Raw genomic sequence first — 20,322 nt, 5'->3', positions numbered from 1 at the left:
AAGAAAGTTAGTTCGTAGTTAAATATTTTTTATTTAAACAAAATGTGGACTGAGTTGGTTCTTCCCCTGAACAGATCACTTCTACATCACATTAAAAAAACAAACCAAGCTATAAACTACCGACTAAAGTTAATCTGATTTCTAAAAATCGCTTTGATCGTCGGGAACATCATCGGACTCAGATGGTAACTTAAGCTGATTGGCAGCAAGAACTTGGCTGTAGTACTCTTTAGATCCTTCTTCTTCACATAATTTCATTAGAACTTTAAATCAGCTCACTTTCTTTAAGCAAATGTATAAGCGTTTGGTAGAGCTGATTGGATTTTTGAAGGTTCTCTGTGATCCACGGTTTTGCATTATTTCAAAAAACAACTCTTTTAGTTGTCGAATGGGAAAAGAATTTTTTTTGCAGAGGAGGACAAAAATGTACAACACTCTTTAAACTAATATGTTCACATGATGCAACAACAAACGGATGTGGCTTGATTGAGCCGTTTTTATAATCTTTCTCCAGCCATTTGGGGTTTCATCCTTTGTACTTTTAGGGATCAATCCCATGTTTTTTTTTTCGGTTCCATGAAGGAATGGCCGCGCACTGGATAAGTAATTATCACAGTGTCAAATCGTTTTAGTATAGCAGTTACGTAGTGGAAGAACTAGATGAAAGTGTGATTCTTGTTTTGTCCTCCGCAAGAATCGGCAAATATATAAAGTTTTTTAACAGCAGGATCCAGGTAGGTGTTAAAAAATAATAGAGCATTGGGACAACGTCATTTGGCCCTTTTTTTTATAATGGTTTAGTCGTGTGTGTACATAAATATTGAAACATTATTATACAAAATATGAATATTAAAAATATAGAATGACAGCTGTCTTCTAAAATACACATATTCGGAATAGGAAAATTTTTTACGAAGTCTATAGGGATAGCCTTTATAGTTGACGACTTTCTAGCTTCAGTTCTTCAGGCCTTTTTAATTCATAAAACCTATCGGCCTTCTTCAAATGGAGTGTCTTTTCAAATTCTAGCTTCCTGATATCGTTCTGTAACTTTACTTTTTCGTCATCACCTTTTGAAACGGAAATTTTCCTATCAAGCTCAATAAGTTTGACTTTCTGCTCGTCACATCAACAACACGTGCTAGTTTGTGGGTAACCGAATTAGTTATTTGCCTGAATGTTTTATATCATATCTCAATATGGGAATGTTTAGTCAAAAATAATTCAAGAAGCTTTTCAACATTCATATCTTTCGGGAGGTAAACTCCTGTTAGAGTCCTTAAAACTGTAGTGTGCTTTCGTCACTTTAATGAGCCAAAAAACTGCAATAACAATTCACGAGTTGGCTGATCTACCTTATGAGATCTATTGGTATGCTTTCCCCTTCTATCGATCGGCGCCTTGCCAGTTATTCAAAGATGTTTTTATTGTATGTAATCGGAAGGCTTTAATTTCAAATAGTAATTGAAATGCTTTAAAACATTTTGGTACCTCTACTGCACTGCTATTTCTACTAATCAATCTTACTTTCTAGCTTGTAGGAGCTTTCATTCAATCTAGCATCTTCTTGGATTTTCTTTGGCCTTCGTTGAAACACAGGTCGTAATTAGATATATTAGATAGAATAACAATGTTATTAAACTGTCCTATTAAATCAGTTTGTTCGGAAATAGAAATATTCTGAAAGCACTTGTACCACTTGCACTGACAGTCTTCTCTGGTTTCAAAGGTCGAGGCTCGTAGCTTCTTATCAACATCTCTAAGATGGCTATGTGTTACGCTTTTTCGTTGACTTTCTTAATTAACTGACTTTTAAACACTATAACTTTTAACAAAGACTCTGAAAACTAAAGAATACTGAATATTTTTTAACAACTTAATGAACAAGCTTGAATAAACGTGTCGAAACAACAACTAATAAAGACAGCTGCGATGAGCTGCGTGAGATTGATAAAGAATTTTATGTACTGTTTAGGTTATTCTCATGTTTCATGTTAACTATGTTGGTTTTTTCCCTGCAATAGATATTTAAAACCTTGAATATCTCAGGACTTCGTTTGTTGTTCCCCTTGACGATTTGTCAAAATAAAGTACACGGCAAACAGAAAGTGTGGAAAGGTAAACCGGATTTTTTTTTCATTTTGTCTCTGTACCCTTCAGTTATTATCTCTTTAACAGGGTCACAATTAATATTTAATGTGCTGCCGAGGTATTTAAAATGGTTTACGCGTTCTATTTCCTCTCCATTAAGCGAAAGCAAACCTTGATCTATATTAATCTTTCCAACTGCCATCCACTTTGTCTTTGAAATATTAATTTTAAAACCTCTTCGATAACTTGCTGCACTGACTACATAGATTTACTAATGTTTGGAGATCTCATAAATTTTCTGCAAGAACGGCTGTATCATCAGCGTATCTGATGTTGTTTATTACTTTCCGCCTAGTCTTACTTCCTCTTGTCTATCATCCAAAGCCTCTCTAATGATTTCTTTAGAGTACCGGTTAAAAAGACTGGGTGACAAAACACAACCCTGTCTTACCCCACGTTTGATAGGTAGTCTTTCAGTACGACTATCTCTAATTTAGATAGAGGCTACTTGATTGTAATATAAGTATTTTACCAGTTTTATATCGTAGTGGTCAAGCCCTGTCGCCCGCAGGCAATTGATAAGTGTATCGTGTTGTACTTGGTCGAATGCATTCTCGAAGTCGTTGAAACAAACATAAACTTTATTTCGAAACCTACAGCTTTTTTGTAAGAAAGCGCACATACGTGCCTCCCTAGTTCCTTGAGAATTTCTAAATCCGATTTGCGTATTACCCATTCTCCGCATAGAAGGAAAACTTCCTTTTTGTATGATCGTAAAAGTATGTTAACTGTGTGTGGCTGATTAAACTGATTATTCCAAAATCACTGCATTTGTTGGGCCTGCTTTTTTTTGGTAATGTTATAAACGATGACTCTGAATCATCTGGTAATATTCCTTCGTTGTAAATTGTGTTAAAGAATGTAGTTAAGTATGTAATTAATGTTTTTCTTGTCCATAATTTTAAGTAACTCACCAGGGATCTGATCTGGTCCAGGTGCTTTATTAATTTTGGCTTGCTGTCCTCATTGTCTAACTGGTTGTGACACGTAGTATGTGTGTGTATCATTTTCTCGAGAAGCATCGTCAAAAAAGTCACTGATGTATCTCTCTTATTATTTGCACTCTTGTTGGTGATAACTACTTTGAAAAGACCTGTATAAAGAGTGTTGTAATCTTCTGTCATAAAATCTGTGCCAACATGCACTTCCAAATCGAAAATCGTAAAGAAGACCTTCAAATATTAAATTACCGTCAACCAATTAAATTGAACATACATTATTCATTTAGTATAACATGTTATTAAACAATGTAAATGTATTTAAACGTGTACAATAATGCATTGAATTAATAGACTAATTTTACAAAATACAGGAAACCACACGAAACAAATATTCAGCTATAAATACAAAATTGTTTATAGTTTACAACTGTAATCTAATTAATTAGGTAATTACTGGTTAGTGTTAATTGCGTATATTTTCAAAATCGTTATTTTAGTCCGTTAGATTATATTTGATTTCACATTTAGAGAGGAGCTTGTAGTCTATTTTCTCAAAATTGTGCACTTTTAAAACCACTGTTTTATAATGCAATTAGTTTGAAATAATTTAAAAAGAATTTTAAAAAAATGTAAAAAATAACTTTTGGAACAAGCAGTTTATTGTGTAGTGATGGGTTATTTCTGTTTTAAGCTCACGCGCACACAGGCAGCGGTCAGGCGTTCTGAGTTGTGCGTTCTTTATAAAAATAAAAATAAAAATAAAAACCATGAATGTGTTGCTTGTGTTAGTCCATTTCAAAAGGTAAAAGAAATAATAAGTTAGACTTACTCACAATCAATTTAATTTAACTAATCGGACGACCGGTTTCGCTTTCTATAATATGCAAAGCATCTTCAGGTCACGATACAAAGTTATAATGCTGAAAATAATAATCCCATATTAGGGTGTTGTCTAATAAAGATAAAACAAAGGTAGGTGATATAAATTATATAAATTACAGTAATTATGCCAATATTACATGTCTGTGGTTTTATAAATGAATAAAATGTTTAAGCAGACAAGGTAAGACCCACAAATTGGTAACATGGTCTATTAAACTGTAATGAATTAATAAATAAACAAATAAATAAAGATTACTTACATGCCGGTACTCTATTAATTGATGGTTGAAAGAACATGGTTCAAACTATCTTGTATTGTTGATTGGAGAACTCAGGTCAACTATTGTAATTGTTTAACAGTAAACGGGGAAGTTCTTGAGGAGACAGATTTTATCCAATGAAGTAGAGATAGGTGAAATGTATTGTTTGTTTGATGAAAGTAATGTTCTATGCCATTAAGTTCTTTAAAGTTATTTATATTTATTCTGGAGATATATTTATGAAATGTGTGTTATTTATTGAGATTTTTATGTTTTGTTTTGGAAGGTGACAGTTGTAAGACAATGAATAAGAATGGATGTACAAATTGTGTGGGTGTACAATTATATAAGCTTGTAGTTATCAAATTTCTTTGATAAAGTTGTTGCAATATCTGGCAAATTTTTGTAAAGTCCAAAAAATTTTTATGTTAAAATTAAATTAAGACACTTTTACACACACAGAAACACACAGAAAACACTTAAAAAACGGGGGACGAAACAGACATTTAATTTAAAACGGGGAGGATTTTAAAAAGAACTACATTTCTTACTAGGAGACAATGAGTTTTTTTATGCTATATATATATATATATATATATATATATATATATATATATCAGATTTTAGAGGTAAACTTGACAAATGTAGGTTAAAGTGTGACAGTTCTTCTTCTATTTTAAATGCTGTAAGTTAAGTTATCTAGTTTATGAAATAAGCTGATATTAATAAATGTCTAAAATTTTTAATTTTAGATATCAAAAATTAAAAATTTTAGACATTTATTAATATCAGCTTATTTCATAAACTAGATAACTTAACTTACAGCATTTAAAATAGAAGAAGAACTGTCACACTTTAACCTACATTTGTCAAGTTTACCTCTAAAATCTGATATATATAGCATAAAAAAACTCATTGTCTCCTAGTAAGAAATGTAGTTCTTTTTAAAAATCCTCCCCGTTTTAAATTAAATGTCTGTTTCGTCCCCCGTTTTTTAAGTGTTTTCTGTGTATTTCTGTGTGTGTAAAAGTGTCTTAATTTAATTTTAACATAAAAATTTTTTGGACTTTACAAAAATTTGCCAGATATTGCAACAACTTTATCAAAGAAATTTGATAACTACAAGCTTATATAATTGCACACCCACACAATTTGTACATCCATTCTTATTCATTGTCTTACAACTGTCACCTTCCAAAACAAAACATAAAAATCTCAATAAATAACACACATTTCATAAATATATCTCCAGAATAAATATAAATAACTTTAAAGAACTTAATGGTATAGAACATTACTTTCATCAAACAAACAATACATTTCACCTATCTCTACTTCATTGGATAAAATCTGTCTCCTCAAGAACTTCCCCGTTTACTGTTAAACAATTACAGTAGTTGACCTGAGTTCTCCAATCAACAATACAAGATAGTTTGAACCATGTTCTTTCAACCATCAATTAATAGAGTACCGGCATGTAAGTAATGTTTATTTATTTGTTTATTTATTAATTCATTACAGTTTAATAGACTGTGTTACCAATTTGTGGGTCTTACCTTGTCTGCTTAAACATTTTATTCATTTATAAAACCACAGACATGGAATATTGGCATAATTACTGTAATTTATATAATTTATATCACCTACCTTTGTTTTATCTTTATTAGACAACACCCTAATATGGGATTATTATTTTCAGCATTTTAACTTTGTATCGTGACCTGAAGATGCTTTGCATATAATAGAAAGCGAAACCGGTCGTCCGATTAGTTAAATTAAATTGATTGTGAGTAAGTCTAACTTATTATTTCTTTTACCTTTTTTAAAAATAAAAACGTTTATTGCCTTAAAAATATATGTACATGTCAAACTTAAATAAAATTTCAACCTTCTTTCTTCGGCGTACCGCTTTTGCACCGCCAGCGTTTGTTGCTTCTTCCTCTCGGCTCCTGGATTTTCCTTGGTGGTGTCCTCGTCTGCTTCTGTAGGTACTTGTATCGGCAAACGTACCTACTTCCCTGCATGCCTGGTTTTCTAGACCCTGATCAGGTGGTCGATCAGTCTATGGGTGGATCTAAATACCCTCTGGATCCTATTCTTCTCGAGGATATCCCTGGTCTTACGTAGTCTTCGTGTGGCCTGGTTGAAGAACCACTGGTTCTATTCTCGGCCACCTCCCTCAGTGGCGTGTATCCTAGTCTGTTCTTGATTGTCGCGTTGGTAACTCTATCCTCCCATGATGCTCCGTCGATGATTCGGTAGCATGATGTTTCAGTTGATTCTAACTTTTTCCAGTGTGATTCCGCAATGGAGCTCCACACTGGTATAGCATACAAAATCACCCACCTAACATATGCTTGGTAGAGTTGAATTTTCTTTGCCTTCGAAAGTGGACTGGACCTAAAAATGAAAGGAAGTATTAGTTTTTTAGCTGCATTAGCTTTTACCTTTGTTTTTTGTGTATGCACCCGGAAGTTGAGTCTTCTGTCGAGGTGGACTCCTAAGCATTTGACCGTCTCTAATTCCTGAATTCATTGCCTCCTGCGTTCTTTGTAGTACTTTCGTCCTAATCTAATAACACACACTGTCAGCGGTCGGAACTCGGCGGTAAGCGAGATCTGCCTAGTATATAAATGACTGGTAAGTATAAAAATGTAGCAATGCATTTATACGTAGTCCAAAGAAATAAGATATTCCCGTAATTTTTTATGCAGGCAGGTATCTGAAAATTTTTTTTAATTTTATGGACATCGATAACCAAAACCTTATGATGCCTGCGGTGGATTCGGTGGACTTTTTAAATCATTAGCAATTTAAAACCGCCAATGCATCATTCTAAGATCTTTTGTCTACCAGTAAAAAATAAAGCTTCTTCTTCTTCTTCTTCGTCTAGCCATTCACGTCCACATCTGAACATAAGCCTCTTCAAGTCTTTCTTTCCATTGTTTTTTATTGTACGCTACTTGTAGCCAATTTTTCCCGGCAGTCCTTTTCAGATCATCTGTCCATATCATAGGAGGTCTGCCTCTGGGTCTTTTGTGTTGGTATGGTCTTCAGGTTAAAATTGATCTGTGCCATTTGTTTAGATCGCTCCTAGCTACATGTCCAGCGTATTCCCATTTCAACTTTAATGATTTTTGCACCACATCGGTGACTTTGGTTTTCTGTCTTATCCATGTGTTTGTTTTCTTGTCCTTAAGTGATATACCTAGCATTGCTCTTTCCATCGCGTGTTGAGTGACTCTAAGTATATTCATATTCTTTTTTGTGATTGTCCATGTTTGTGCCGCATAAGTTAATATCGGAATAATGCATGCATCAAAAACTTTAGATCTAAGATGTAATTGAATTTGTTGATTTCTGAGTATATAGTTCAGTTTACCAAATGCTGTCCAAGCTAACTTTCTTCTTCTTTTTATTTCTTCAGTTTGAATTTCCCTATTTAGTATTATTTTTTGTCCCAAGTATATATATTCTTCAACTTTTTTATAACTTTATCGTTTATTATTGTCACGGTGTCTTCGGAGTGCATGACTTTTGTTTTGTTTAAATTCATTTTCAGTCCTATTTTAGAAGATTCGGTATGTAGTTCTAAAAGCATGGTTTGCATTTCTTGTAGGTCAGTAGCTATCAGGATTATGTCATCTGCAAATCGTAGATTACTGAGGTAGCGGCCATTGATGTTTATTCCCTTATATTTCCAATTTAGGTTTTTAAAAACGTCCTCCAAAACTAAGGTGAACAAGTATTTGTATATACCAAGTATATACTTTGGGTGATAAAGTATCTCCCTGTTTGACTCCCCTGTTTAATGGTACAGGGTTCGTGTGTTCATTTTCATTTAGGTAGTATGTAGCTGTAGCTTGGTTCATAGTTTCTTTTATTAAGTTAATATATCTGCTGTCTATTCTACAATTTTTCATTGCGTTTATTACGGCCGTGTGTTCTATGGTATCGAAAGCTTTTTCGTAGTCTACAAATGCTAGGAAAACTGGAAACTTGTATTCGTTACATTTTTCTATTAATATTTTTGTGGTTAACAGGTGATCGGAAGTGGAATAGCCTTTTTTAAAACCTGCCTGTTCATATGGTTGGTATTCGTCTAATTTCCTTGTTAGTCGAGTAGTTAAGACTTTGGTGAGTATTTTAAACAGGTGTGACAGTAGGCTGATGGGTCTGTAGTTTTCCAATTTTCGACTATCACCTTTCTTGTGTAATAAGATTACTTTAGAGTTGTCCCAGCTCTTAGGGACTTTGCCCTGATGTAAACAACTGTCCACAAGCTTAGTTACAATTGCAATTAGTTCCTTACCTCCTTCTAATATCATATCTGTGGTAATATTATCTTCTCCTTCAGCTTTATTTCTCTTCATATTTTCTAATGCTGTAGTTACCTCTGAAATTGTTGCTTTTGGCATTATTTCTGATCCAACATTTTTTATTAATTTCCGTGCTGGTCTCATCTCATCATCTCGTTGATGTGTTCTGTAAAGTTCTGTGTAAAATTCTTCTATTCGTGTCAGTATGTTTTCTCTAGTTGTGATTTCATTTTCGTCTTTTCTCATTAATGATATCATCTGACGTCGTCCTAGTGTCGATCTGAGGCATTTCATACTCTTATTTTTTTCAATAGTTGTTGTTATTAATTTTTCGTTTTCTTTTCTTTTTTGTTGTCTGATTCCTTTTCTAATCTGCCTATTAAGTTCTCTATATTCGTCGGTTCCCCTTTTTTTAGATTTATTTAAGATCTTCCTTCTTTTTATTTGATGTAATATTTCTTTGTCTAATTCATTGTATGTTGTTTTTGGTTTTTTCAGTTGCAGAAGGCTTTTATTCACTGTTTCGGTAATAAGGTTATTCAAATCATCAATATCATTGGAGCTTATCTGCTGCATGCTAACTTGATTTAATGCATGCGCTATCTTATTATTAAATTCACTATTTTTGATTTCTACAGATGTCCATTTGTATCTTTTTTCATGTATTCTTTTTCTTTCTAGTTTTTTGTTAATTATTAGTTTTGTTCTTATTAGTCTATGATCGCTTCCTAGGTCAAACTGATTTAATACTGATACGTCTTCTACTAGGTTTCTATTCTTCGTTAGGATATAATCTATTTCATTCTTTGTCTTTTTATCGGGGCTCATCCATGTCCATTTTCTGCTTGGTTTTTTATTTTATTTATTATTAAAAAATAAAGCATTTTGAAGGAATTTGGAGGTAATCTATATTAACCCTTTCACCACTGGATTTAGTTTTACATGTAAGAGACTGAAACTATTCAGTTTTATAATCAGAATAATTAATTTAAACAAATTATGTATATAATTAGTGATAAAATTCATATTAGTCCGTTTAAAGGAGGTGGGAACTTTTGGCGCCAATAGTAGTTTTGACTGGGATTTTAAGGTCCCATCAGGAATAAAAAGAGCAGTTAGAAAAAACTTTTCATTAAAAAATAAGATATAACTGAAACCTACTTATAAGTGGAATGTTAAAAAACACTTTTTGCACAATGGGACATTGCATCCAATACATAAAGTTTTTGTACAGCTTTCCTTCTTCTTTTGAGAATAACTGAAGCATCTTCTTTTACTGTTATTTTGTTTTGGAACGCGATCTCCAATATTTGTCATAATTTTTTTGGATTTTTGTGTGCCTACCTGGACGACCAGATATTTTTCTTTTAATTTTGGCGTTGGATCTCCCCAAACTTATTAACTGCTCAGCTACAAATAGTCCAAGATCCCAGAGCGATCAGACATAACTTATTTTCACACAGATGAAACCTTAGAGTCTGAGTAGCGTCTCGTGTGCTTTGAATACCTGCATATTTATGAAACTTGCTGAGTGTCACCTGGGCAGGTACCAGGTGAGAAAGGTAACTAAAAATAGGAGCTATTTAACTTAAATTTACATAACTGATTTTTATACATATTTTGTAGAATATTATTTTGAAAATACTGTAATAAGTGTCAGACACTTGTCATAGACCAGAACTTTTGTCAGACGCTTTAAAGCTCCACTAAAATTAAATGAACTTTACTTACTTTTACATGTGATTTTTAAATATGTTATTAATGGAACTATAATAAAGTTATATTTAATCAGTCAGACTAATTAATGACCAAACATCCCTCAAACACAAAAATTAGTTAACCAGAAGTATGAGGGCGAGAGTGCTGTGCGTATGAGCCTCAGCGTAAAAAATTCAAATACATTAAGAATACTTACTGTTTTCGATCCGATTAAATTTTTGCATCTCTATGTAAAAATCAGACATGTAAAAGTAAGTAAAGTTCATTTAATTTTAGTGGAGCTTTAAAGCGTCTGACAAAAGTTCTGGTCCATGACAAGTGTCTGACACTTATTACAGTATTTTCAAAACAATATTCTACAAAATATGTATAAAAATCAGTTATGTAAATTTAAGTTAAATAGCTCTTATTTTTAGTTACCTTTCTCACCTGGTACCTGCCCAGGTGTCACTCAGCAAGTTTCATAAATACGCAGGTATTCAAAGCAGGAGATAAATTTCGAGAAAACCAAAATGATGACCAATATGGTTCCCAGCGAAGAGATACAGATCAATAACAACAAGGTAGAATTAATCGATAAATACACATACTTGGGTCATGAAATCAGAATAACCAGAGACAACCAAACCTGCGAGCTAAATAGACGAATCACGTTGGGATGGGCGGCATATGGAAGGATGAGAGACATTTTTAGAGCAAGTACTCCAATTCACCTGAAAAGGAAGGCATTTAACCAATGCATCCTACCAGTCTTGACCTACGGAGCAGAGACCCTAACTTTGACGAAAGCTACTGCCGAGAAACTGAGGGTAACACAAAGGCGAATGGAGAGATCAATGCTGGGTCTGACCTTGAAAGATCGCGTGAGAAATGAGGAGATACGCCGACGAACTGGCGTTGACGATATTATACTGCGAATCAATAAACAAAAGTGGAGGTGGGCTGGACATGTTGCTAGAATGGAAGACGGAAGATGGACGAAGAGATTATTGGAGTGGAGACCAAGAGCCGACAAGCGAAGTCGAAGCAGACCACCCACCCGATGGACCGACGACCTAAGGAGAATAGAAACAAACTGGATTGCAGCAGCTAGAGATAGAGAGAACTGGAGACGTTTGGAGGAGGCCTATATCCAACAATGGATGTGAAAACGGGGCTGGATGATGATGATGATGATTCAAAGCACACGAGACGCTACTCAGACTCTAAGGTTTCATCTGTGTGAAAATAAGTTATGTCTGATCGCTCTGGGATCTTACTCTAAAAATATTATCCATGCATTGATTACAAATGCAACTAACAATTTGTAGAAAACTTTACGCCACCATTTAGTAGATTTTCTGTCTAAATCATAGGTGGCAATCTTATAATCAGCCTAATCAACCCCTCCCATATATTTATTGTAAAAAACTATAGCTTTAGGGCAATCAAAAGTGCATTTTTCGCCTGTTTTTAGTTTTCTTTCAATCTGCTATAAAAATGGCGAGTGGTAGTTTAATAAAAGTAAAACTTCTTTAGTGTCTTGCGGTCTAACTGCCATTACGCCTTTATCATTTTTCAATCAATCAGATTCACCTCTAGATAGCTTTTTATCAATAAATTGAGGAGTATTCTTTCTGCGCTTCATGTATGTACCAAACATGGAAACTCAAGATTATTCATGTAATCTACAGTGGTAAAAAAACGATCAATATGTCAACGTATTTGACATAGTGTCGCTACCACCTTCTTTCCAAGTGTCCTCTCTAGTGCTGTGATTTCCTCACCGGAGTAGATGTTAAAGTTGTATATGTAACCAGTCATAAAATCGCATCGTTGCCATAATTTGATACCTCTCTTGATTGGTTTGTTAGGTATGTATTGTTTGAGAGATGATCGCCGTTTAAATTTCACCATCGGCTCATCAGTGGATTGGTAAGAAGATTCAGATCTTGCCTTTTGAAATCGTATTTTTAAACAGTTTACGACGTTTTCTAAATAGTACGTTTTAGAACAATTTTGAGGTTTTGTTGGGTCAGTATGATACATTTTTGAAAGTAGCAAAGTACATTGATCTATACCGATAGCATTTTTTATTATACTATTTGACAATGGTTCATTGTGGGACTAGTAATGTTAAAAACTCGGCACCCTGTTATAGGACATCACAAGAGTATAGCCAAGTACTATCATAATTTTATACACGTCGGTCTCCTTGCAGTTAAGTTTCAAATTTTTTTCTTTTTAATGGCTTTATACATTTATTAGTACTATCAGCAATATGTGTAAACAAGCTTATAGGAAATAATTTTAGAAACACATCTAGCTCAGAATATTGTCCGTTGAATTCCAAACAATTGACGCCCTTCGTTTCCTTAGACAATCTTCTTCAACGTATAAAATTTTTCGAAGGTATTTTCCAAGTTACAACATGCGTGTTTGCATTGGGACTCACGTCAGTAGCTTCACCACTCCCATTATTACCGTTTTCTTCGTTCATTGAATGGCATTCACCATCGCTGCTTATATCTGCTTCTTCTTCAGTACTGCTGTTACCTTCCTCCTCTTTGTCGCTCATTTGAATTCCTCCTTCACTTCCATCTTCGCTATCTCCAGGAATATAGTCAGACTCATCAAATGCTGAAAATGAATTTTCTTCTAAGTCACTTATATTATTTATAGCTTCTTCTAACTCTTTTTACTAAGAGGCCGGTTTCGTCTCATATCTGAAATAGAAAAAGTTTATTACTCATGGGTAATTTTGAGAGTTTGTAGTCATCTATTGGCCGTTAAGTGAAACTCTTTAAAGTTTGCTGACCTTTCGAGTTCATTTAACTCTTTGTCATAATATACATTGTGAGGATGCTACCATAAAATTAACAGAATAACTAACATGACGCCATTTCATTTAATTTGGTTTTCTTTTTCCTCGGTAATTTGTTTTGTGTGTCTATGAATTCATTATTATTTATAGTTAATCATTTAAACTGATTTAAATTCTCTAAATATATTTATAAAATATCATTGTTAATGTTACTGGGTTATTATACCGAAATATTTAAATTTTAATAAGCGTCAATAATTTTAGCTATATATTTTAACAACATGAAAAGTAATCCACAAAATTGTTAACCACCCACGTTTCCCAATGGCACGCAGTTTGGTTAAAACTTGTCTCATTTGCCGCTGGAAAATATTTACGTCGACTTCCTCAACACTTCTAAAAATGCGATCCAAAAGTTAAGCATTCCATTCGTTTTCATAAGCCATTTGAAACATTGAGAATCAAAATGTTTCGTTTTAATTTTTTCACGTCATATCGCGTAAGTTATAAAATCACTTGTGATATAATTATTCACTACATAGTAAATGCAGAAAGTAATTATATTATTATTAATTGTTGTGTGGAAAATTGTTAAAAATATTTACATGGTTAATTTAACATTAAATTGGTTAACAAAAGGCACATTCGTGACGTATAAAAAAAGCACTTACAAATTAAAAAAAAAGCATCAAAATCCAGCAGCAAGCACCGGAGATGTAGTTTATAGCGCGAATTAGTATATATTTATATATATATATATATATATATATATATATATATATATATATATATATATATATATATATACATATATATATATATACATATATATATATATATATATATATATATATATATATATATATATTTATATATATATATATATATATATATATATATATATTTATATATATATATATTATATATATATATATATACATATATATATATATACATATATATATATATATATATATATATATATAGTGATTAAAAAATATATAAATTACGTTACTATATATATATATATATATATATATATATATATATATATATATAGATATATATATATATATATATATATATATATATATATATTGTTATGATATGTAAAATCGAGAAAAATATTGGTTTGTTTAAAAATATTTCAAAGTTCAAAAACATTAAAATAATTCAGATAAGTAGGATAATATCCAACAAACATTTCGGAGAAGGAAAGTTATTAAATCCTTGAATTACCTGTACCAAACAAAATGTAAGCTTTACATCAATCATTTCTTTGTTAAACTTGAGTGACCCGCATAAGTTTAAGTGAAACAAAAGACAAATTGAAACGGGTTTTTACAAATGCATTAGTGCAGTGATTAAAGACAATAGAAGATATTTTAGAAAGAGGTTTTTGTTAGTTTTAAGATTTATAGAAAAATATTATTTGTAAATAAGTTTTAGGAAATTTATAATTATAGGTAAAAATTTGTTTGTTATCGAAATGAAGAAATGGGGGAATTGTGACGAGTTGTGATTGGCGGAGATTGAAAAAGGTGGGATAAGTGTGTGGGAGAAAGTTTAGCGAGATTGAGGAGAGAGAAAAGATAGCAGTCAGTTGGTTTTCCAAATCTGTGAGAGGAACAAGGATTGTTCTCTGGCGGTTCCTGAGAGGTAGCAAGCAGTAGTGTTGAATGTTAGTGAGTTTTTGTGGAGTTAGTGTATCTGACAGAAGCTGGAGCAGCAAAATATTGTAAGTCATATTTTCCTACTTATATTCCAAGAGTCACTGTTCAGGCCAACGAGAGATTCAGTTTATCGTAAAGAGAAGATATTCCAAGAGTCATTTTTCACTCGGGCCAACGAGAGATTCAGTTTATCGAGAGGAGAAAGGCTATCATAATTTGAATGATTTGTGCTTTTGAAGGAGATCATTAAAGACAATATACTTGCAACAATCTGTTGTACGATTGCTGATTACATAGGGAGCGGTTGAGAGGAGATAATATAGTCTACAAGGAACAAGGATTTGGACCACTCATCATCAGAGAGAGATATTTTGTTTCTGCAGTTTTTTTTTTCTTTTATTGATAACACAATTTTTACACGTAATTTAGAAAGGATATAAATATTTTGATTAGGAGAGTTAGAATAGTTTGGATTTTGAGTTTTCAATTAATATTGTTTGTACCATTAATTTTGATTGTTCACGTACGGAGAACAAAATTTTGAGAATCCTTATATGAGATTTGTTTATTGAAAACTTTTGAGTGTGAATTATTTCATTAATTTTTTTTCAATATATAGTGTTAGATCATATGTGTTTTTTATTATTCCGGTATTCTCTGGACCTTACCTTTCACATGTAATAGCATAGATATTGAAGCACGAATTTTAACCCTGAGATAAAAGAATTATAAATTGTGATAGAGTCATAATCACATCATTGAAATAATTTTAATTAATCAAAAATTAATTAGCTAATTATTCCTTGGCGCACCAAGACTTTAAATATCACAATAATATATATATATATATATATATATATATATATATATATATATATATATATATATATATATTTATATATATATATATATTATATATATATATATATATATATATATATACCTAAATATGAATTAAGACGACGACGCAAAATGTATAAAAAAAAAGCGGCGAAAGGAACACAATTCGTCAAACTTTTCGTGCATGAATTGGTATCAATGGACTGTTATAACGTTATTTCTGTATGTCCTACGTCTTCAGACAGTAGGGTAGATACAAACTCAAACACTAAAAACCAGCGAATGTGTCCTGCTATTTCCATTATTCTAGTATAAGCGGCACCTATTTTGTTAGCCTTAAACGAAAACGACTGTCGTTTTCTGTCTTTTTGAGCTGTACGAAAAGCAAATTAATTTTACATATTACATTAATTTTGCAAATTAATCTTTCATAAACATGGACTATATACTTCTAAAATTTAAAATTTGTGTGATATAAATGGAGGGTTTTATTTTCGTACAGTGTCGCGCCACCTAGTTTAAAAATCTCGTATTTGCTGCGCCATTACTATAGATTTTTATTTCCTAGGGTTGGACGTAAATATCAATTCCTTCAATATTTCGCTGTTAGATGTCTCTTTAAGTACCATTTACTTTATTGACATCAGTTTCATTGTTTGTATTATAAAATATTTTATTATATCGAAGTTTGCGAAGTATAATTTAAAATTTTTGAAGGTGATATCATATTTACATAAATAGTTTTTATCAATACAAAATTTGTTTAATTTTTACTTTTATCTCTTTCCATCCACCTATTTGTACGAAAACAGTTGTTGTTATTGGTCTCGATTATTGTAGTTATCGTGTCATCGAGATTATATTTCTATTATCCACTTCAATAATATAGCTTATGCTATTATTATTTTTTTTTTCTTAATACCTATGCCGTTTCGTTTTGACGATATATTGGCCGAATATTAAGCAAATTTTTAATTGCAAAATAATAATTCTAAATAAGTTTTTTATTTAAAAACGTTTTATAAAAAATGGACAAATAAACACGCAACAAACAAATAAAAGTCAATAATCAAGAAATTGTTTAAGGTGACCCATTTGTTCTAAAATATAATTGTGTTTTTGTGAAAAAAGTCGTTTCGTCGTTAGTGTTTTAAAAACAGCTCTTATTGTAGTTCTCATATTTTTTGAAGCAATTGCTGGGGTGTTATACATTATATTTTGTAGGTATCCCTAGAAAAAAGTCCATCGGCGTCAAGCCTGGAGAACTTGGAGGCCATTTATGTGGACCACCTTTTCTGATCCGTTTATTACCAAAACGCTGATTTAAGTATTTTCGTATCCGATGTTGAAAATATGCGAGGGTTCCATCTAATTGCATCCACATTTTCTGACTAATATTTAGACGTACATCATCAAGAAGGGCATACAATGCCCTGCTCAAAAATTTGTGAAATTTTATTCCATTAAGATAAAAAAAGTAATGGTGTTCTTGCTTGGGTAAACTTCAGATGTACATAGTGTCGGGATAAAAGAGTATTCCTATCCTTGCAGTTATTTTGCAGTAATTTATTACTCATTTGGTAGCCTTCAGTTTTTTTCTTTTTTTTTTTATGGCTTTGGCCTAGCCAATTGACCAGACTATTTTGTAATTTGTATTTACAGAACAACAATCAGAGTTCGAGTTAGTACTAAATGTAAGTTTTAATTTTCATTTTTATTTTTTTTTTTATTTTAATTTTTATTTTTTTTTTATTTTTTTTATTTCCTTATATAACTTTTTGATATTGTATGTAATATGTATATATATTTTTTATTTTGTTTTGGTCATCTTTTATAATAATTTTGTTTTACATTTTTTTTTTATTTTTTTATATTTTTTTTAATTTTTTTTTGTATTAAAAGGTTTATTACATGTCATGAATGTGTTGCTTGTGTGAGTCCATTTCAAAAGGTGAAAGAAATAATAAGTTAGACTTACTCACAATCAATTTAATTTAACTAATCGGACGACCGGTTTCGCTTTCTACAATATGCAAAGCATCTTCAGGTCACGATACAAAGTTAAAATGCTGAAAACAATAATCCCATATTAGGGTGTTGTCTAATAAAGATAAAAACATAGGTAGGTGATACAAATTATATAAATTACAGTAATTATGCCAATATTACATGTCTGTGGTTTTATAAATGAATAAAATAATAATAATAAAATGTTTAAGCAGACAAGGTAAGACCCACAAATTGGTAACATCGTCTATTAAACTGTAATGAATCAATAAATAAATGAACAACTAAATAAACATTACTTACATGCCGGTACTCTATTAATTGATGGTTGAAAGAACATGGTTCAAACTATCTTGGATTGTTGATTGGAGAACTCAGGTTAACTATTGTAATAGTTTAACAGTAAACTGGGAAGTTCTTGAGGAGACAGATTTTATCCAATGAAGTAGAGATAAGTGGAATGTATTGTTTGTTTTATGAAAGTAATGTTCTATACCATTAATTTATTTAAAGTTATTTAAGTTTATTCTGGAGATATATTTATGAAATATGTGTTATTTATTGAGATTTTATTGAGATTTTATGTTTTGTTCTGTAAGGTGACAGTTGTACTGTCACCTTACAGAACATATGTACTGAAATATGTGTTGTTTATTGACATAAAATCTCAATAAATAACACATATTTCATAAATATATCTCCAGAATAAACTTAAATAACTTTAAATAAATTAATGGTATAGAACATTACTTTCATAAAACAAACAATACATTCCACTTATCTCTACTTCATTGGATAAAATCTGTCTCCTCAAGAACTTCCCAGTTTACTGTTAAACTATTACAATAGTTAACCTGAGTTCTCCAATCAACAATCCAAGATAGTTTGAACCATGTTCTTTCAACCATCAATTAATAGAGTACCGGCATGTAAGTAATGTTTATTTAGTTGTTCATTTATTTATTGATTCATTACAGTTTAATAGACGATGTTACCAATTTGTGGGTCTTACCTTGTCTGCTTAAACATTTTATTATTATTATTTTATTCATTTATAAAACCACAGACATGTAATATTGGCATAATTACTGTAATTTATATAATTTGTATCACCTACCTATGTTTTTATCTTTATTAGACAACACCCTAATATGGGATTATTGTTTTCAGCATTTTAACTTTGTATCGTGACCTGAAGATGCTTTGCATATTGTAGAAAGCGAAACCGGTCGTCCGATTAGTTAAATTAAATTGATTGTGAGTAAGTCTAACTTATTATTTCTTTCACCGTTTATTACATGATTGGTATGTTTGCAAATTGCTTACAAGTTTCATCTTAATTCTATGGTTAGTATAGCCTTCAGTTGACGTCCTTTTTATTTCACTACTCCAATGACAGCAAATGGATAATATCATGTATGAAAAATATTGATGATATTTTCCATTCATTTCCATTAGAATCGGCTCGTTTCTTCGAGTTCTCTAGTTATTTTTACTTGAACTATATAATAATTTAATTATTTAAAATTAGACCATATAATATATGACCATTACTTATTTGTTTAAATATATTTCCTGAATTTTCAGAGTCCTGAAGATGGATGTCAGACAGCAATCTATTTAGCTTGTGCTAAAGAAGCCGAAGGAGTTACTGGGCAATTTTTCGCAGACCTGAAACCTCTAAATAAGCCTAAAGTCATGTTTGATGAAAAAGTGTGTCAGAGTATTTGGAATAAGGCAGAAAAACTAGTACAACTACAAACAGACCAGATATTATAACTTTTATATCTAAGAATTTGTAAGAAAATGAAATATAATAAAAATTTTAAAACAATGTATTGTAGCATATATTATTTTTAAGTTCTATATATCGTTGCCTCATGAGCTACAATAGATAAAGACAAACATTTTACGTTGTCATTTTTTATTTTCGAATATCTTTCCACTATGCAGACCAGCTTTTTTCGCTTGATGGTAAAAAGGCTGCAACTCACATCTAACATGTATATCCCCTAACGACGAATGCCATAACCATGCTACCAGAAAAGTTTTTGATAATTTGCCAAAATCGTAGCATATATCGGTAAAAAGAACTATTGGTATTACTATTCCCATTATAAACTTAATTAATCTTTCTAGATGGAACTTTCGTAAGACAAACTGGGATAAGTATAAAGCTCAATTGAAGACATCAAGTCTAAAGTAGAAAACTATGAAAGATTGGCCAAACTTATAATCAGCTGTGCTAAGAAACACATTTCACGTGGTCTAAATAAATCCTACATTCCATGTTAGGCCAAAGAATGTAAATACCTATATAATCACTACAAGCAAACCAGAGACCCAGTCGTAGGTGAACAGTAACTAGAATGAACTAGAACTATGAATTCTGCAAGAACCACTAGGTGAACAGAAGGTCAAGAAAACTTTAACTTTAACATTGAAACCTACTCAAAAAAACTAAAAACAGTTGCTAAAATTTCAACAGCTAATTCTTCAACACCAAATCTAGAAGATTAATAAAATATTTTCCGGGTTCATAAAACATACTGGTTCAAAAACTCGAAAGGGGCTCCTAGATTGCTTCAACCAGATCATGACGACGCAGAAGCTCCCTAAACTATTCAAACAAAGCAAAGACATTTCAATCTGCAAACTGGACCAAGACCCTTCTCTACCAGAGAGCTACAGATAAATCGCTCTTTTATGTGTCTGCTATAGGATTTT

General features: G+C 31.6%; 1 protein-coding gene across 3 annotated transcripts in view; it reads left to right on the top strand.

Moving 5' to 3' along the window:
• The window catches only part of LOC140440128 (retinol dehydrogenase 14-like), a 46,980-nt gene extending 27,551 nt beyond the window's left edge, over positions 1–19,429 (top strand). For all 3 annotated transcript variants that reach the window (XM_072530418.1, XM_072530419.1, XM_072530420.1), the window contains exon 4: positions 19,183–19,429. In XM_072530418.1, coding sequence (XP_072386519.1) covers positions 19,183–19,374 — 192 coding nt within the window. In that variant the 3' untranslated portion in view covers positions 19,375–19,429. The remainder of the gene's footprint in view (positions 1–19,182) is intronic.
• Positions 19,430–20,322: the final 893 nt, after the last annotated feature.

This window comes from Diabrotica undecimpunctata, chromosome 4, assembly GCF_040954645.1.
Source record: "Diabrotica undecimpunctata isolate CICGRU chromosome 4, icDiaUnde3, whole genome shotgun sequence".
Classification (NCBI taxonomy): Eukaryota; Metazoa; Arthropoda; class Insecta; order Coleoptera; family Chrysomelidae; genus Diabrotica; species Diabrotica undecimpunctata.
The sequence above is the reverse complement of the archived record's forward strand: the minus strand, read 5'-3'. Positions and strand labels throughout refer to the sequence as shown.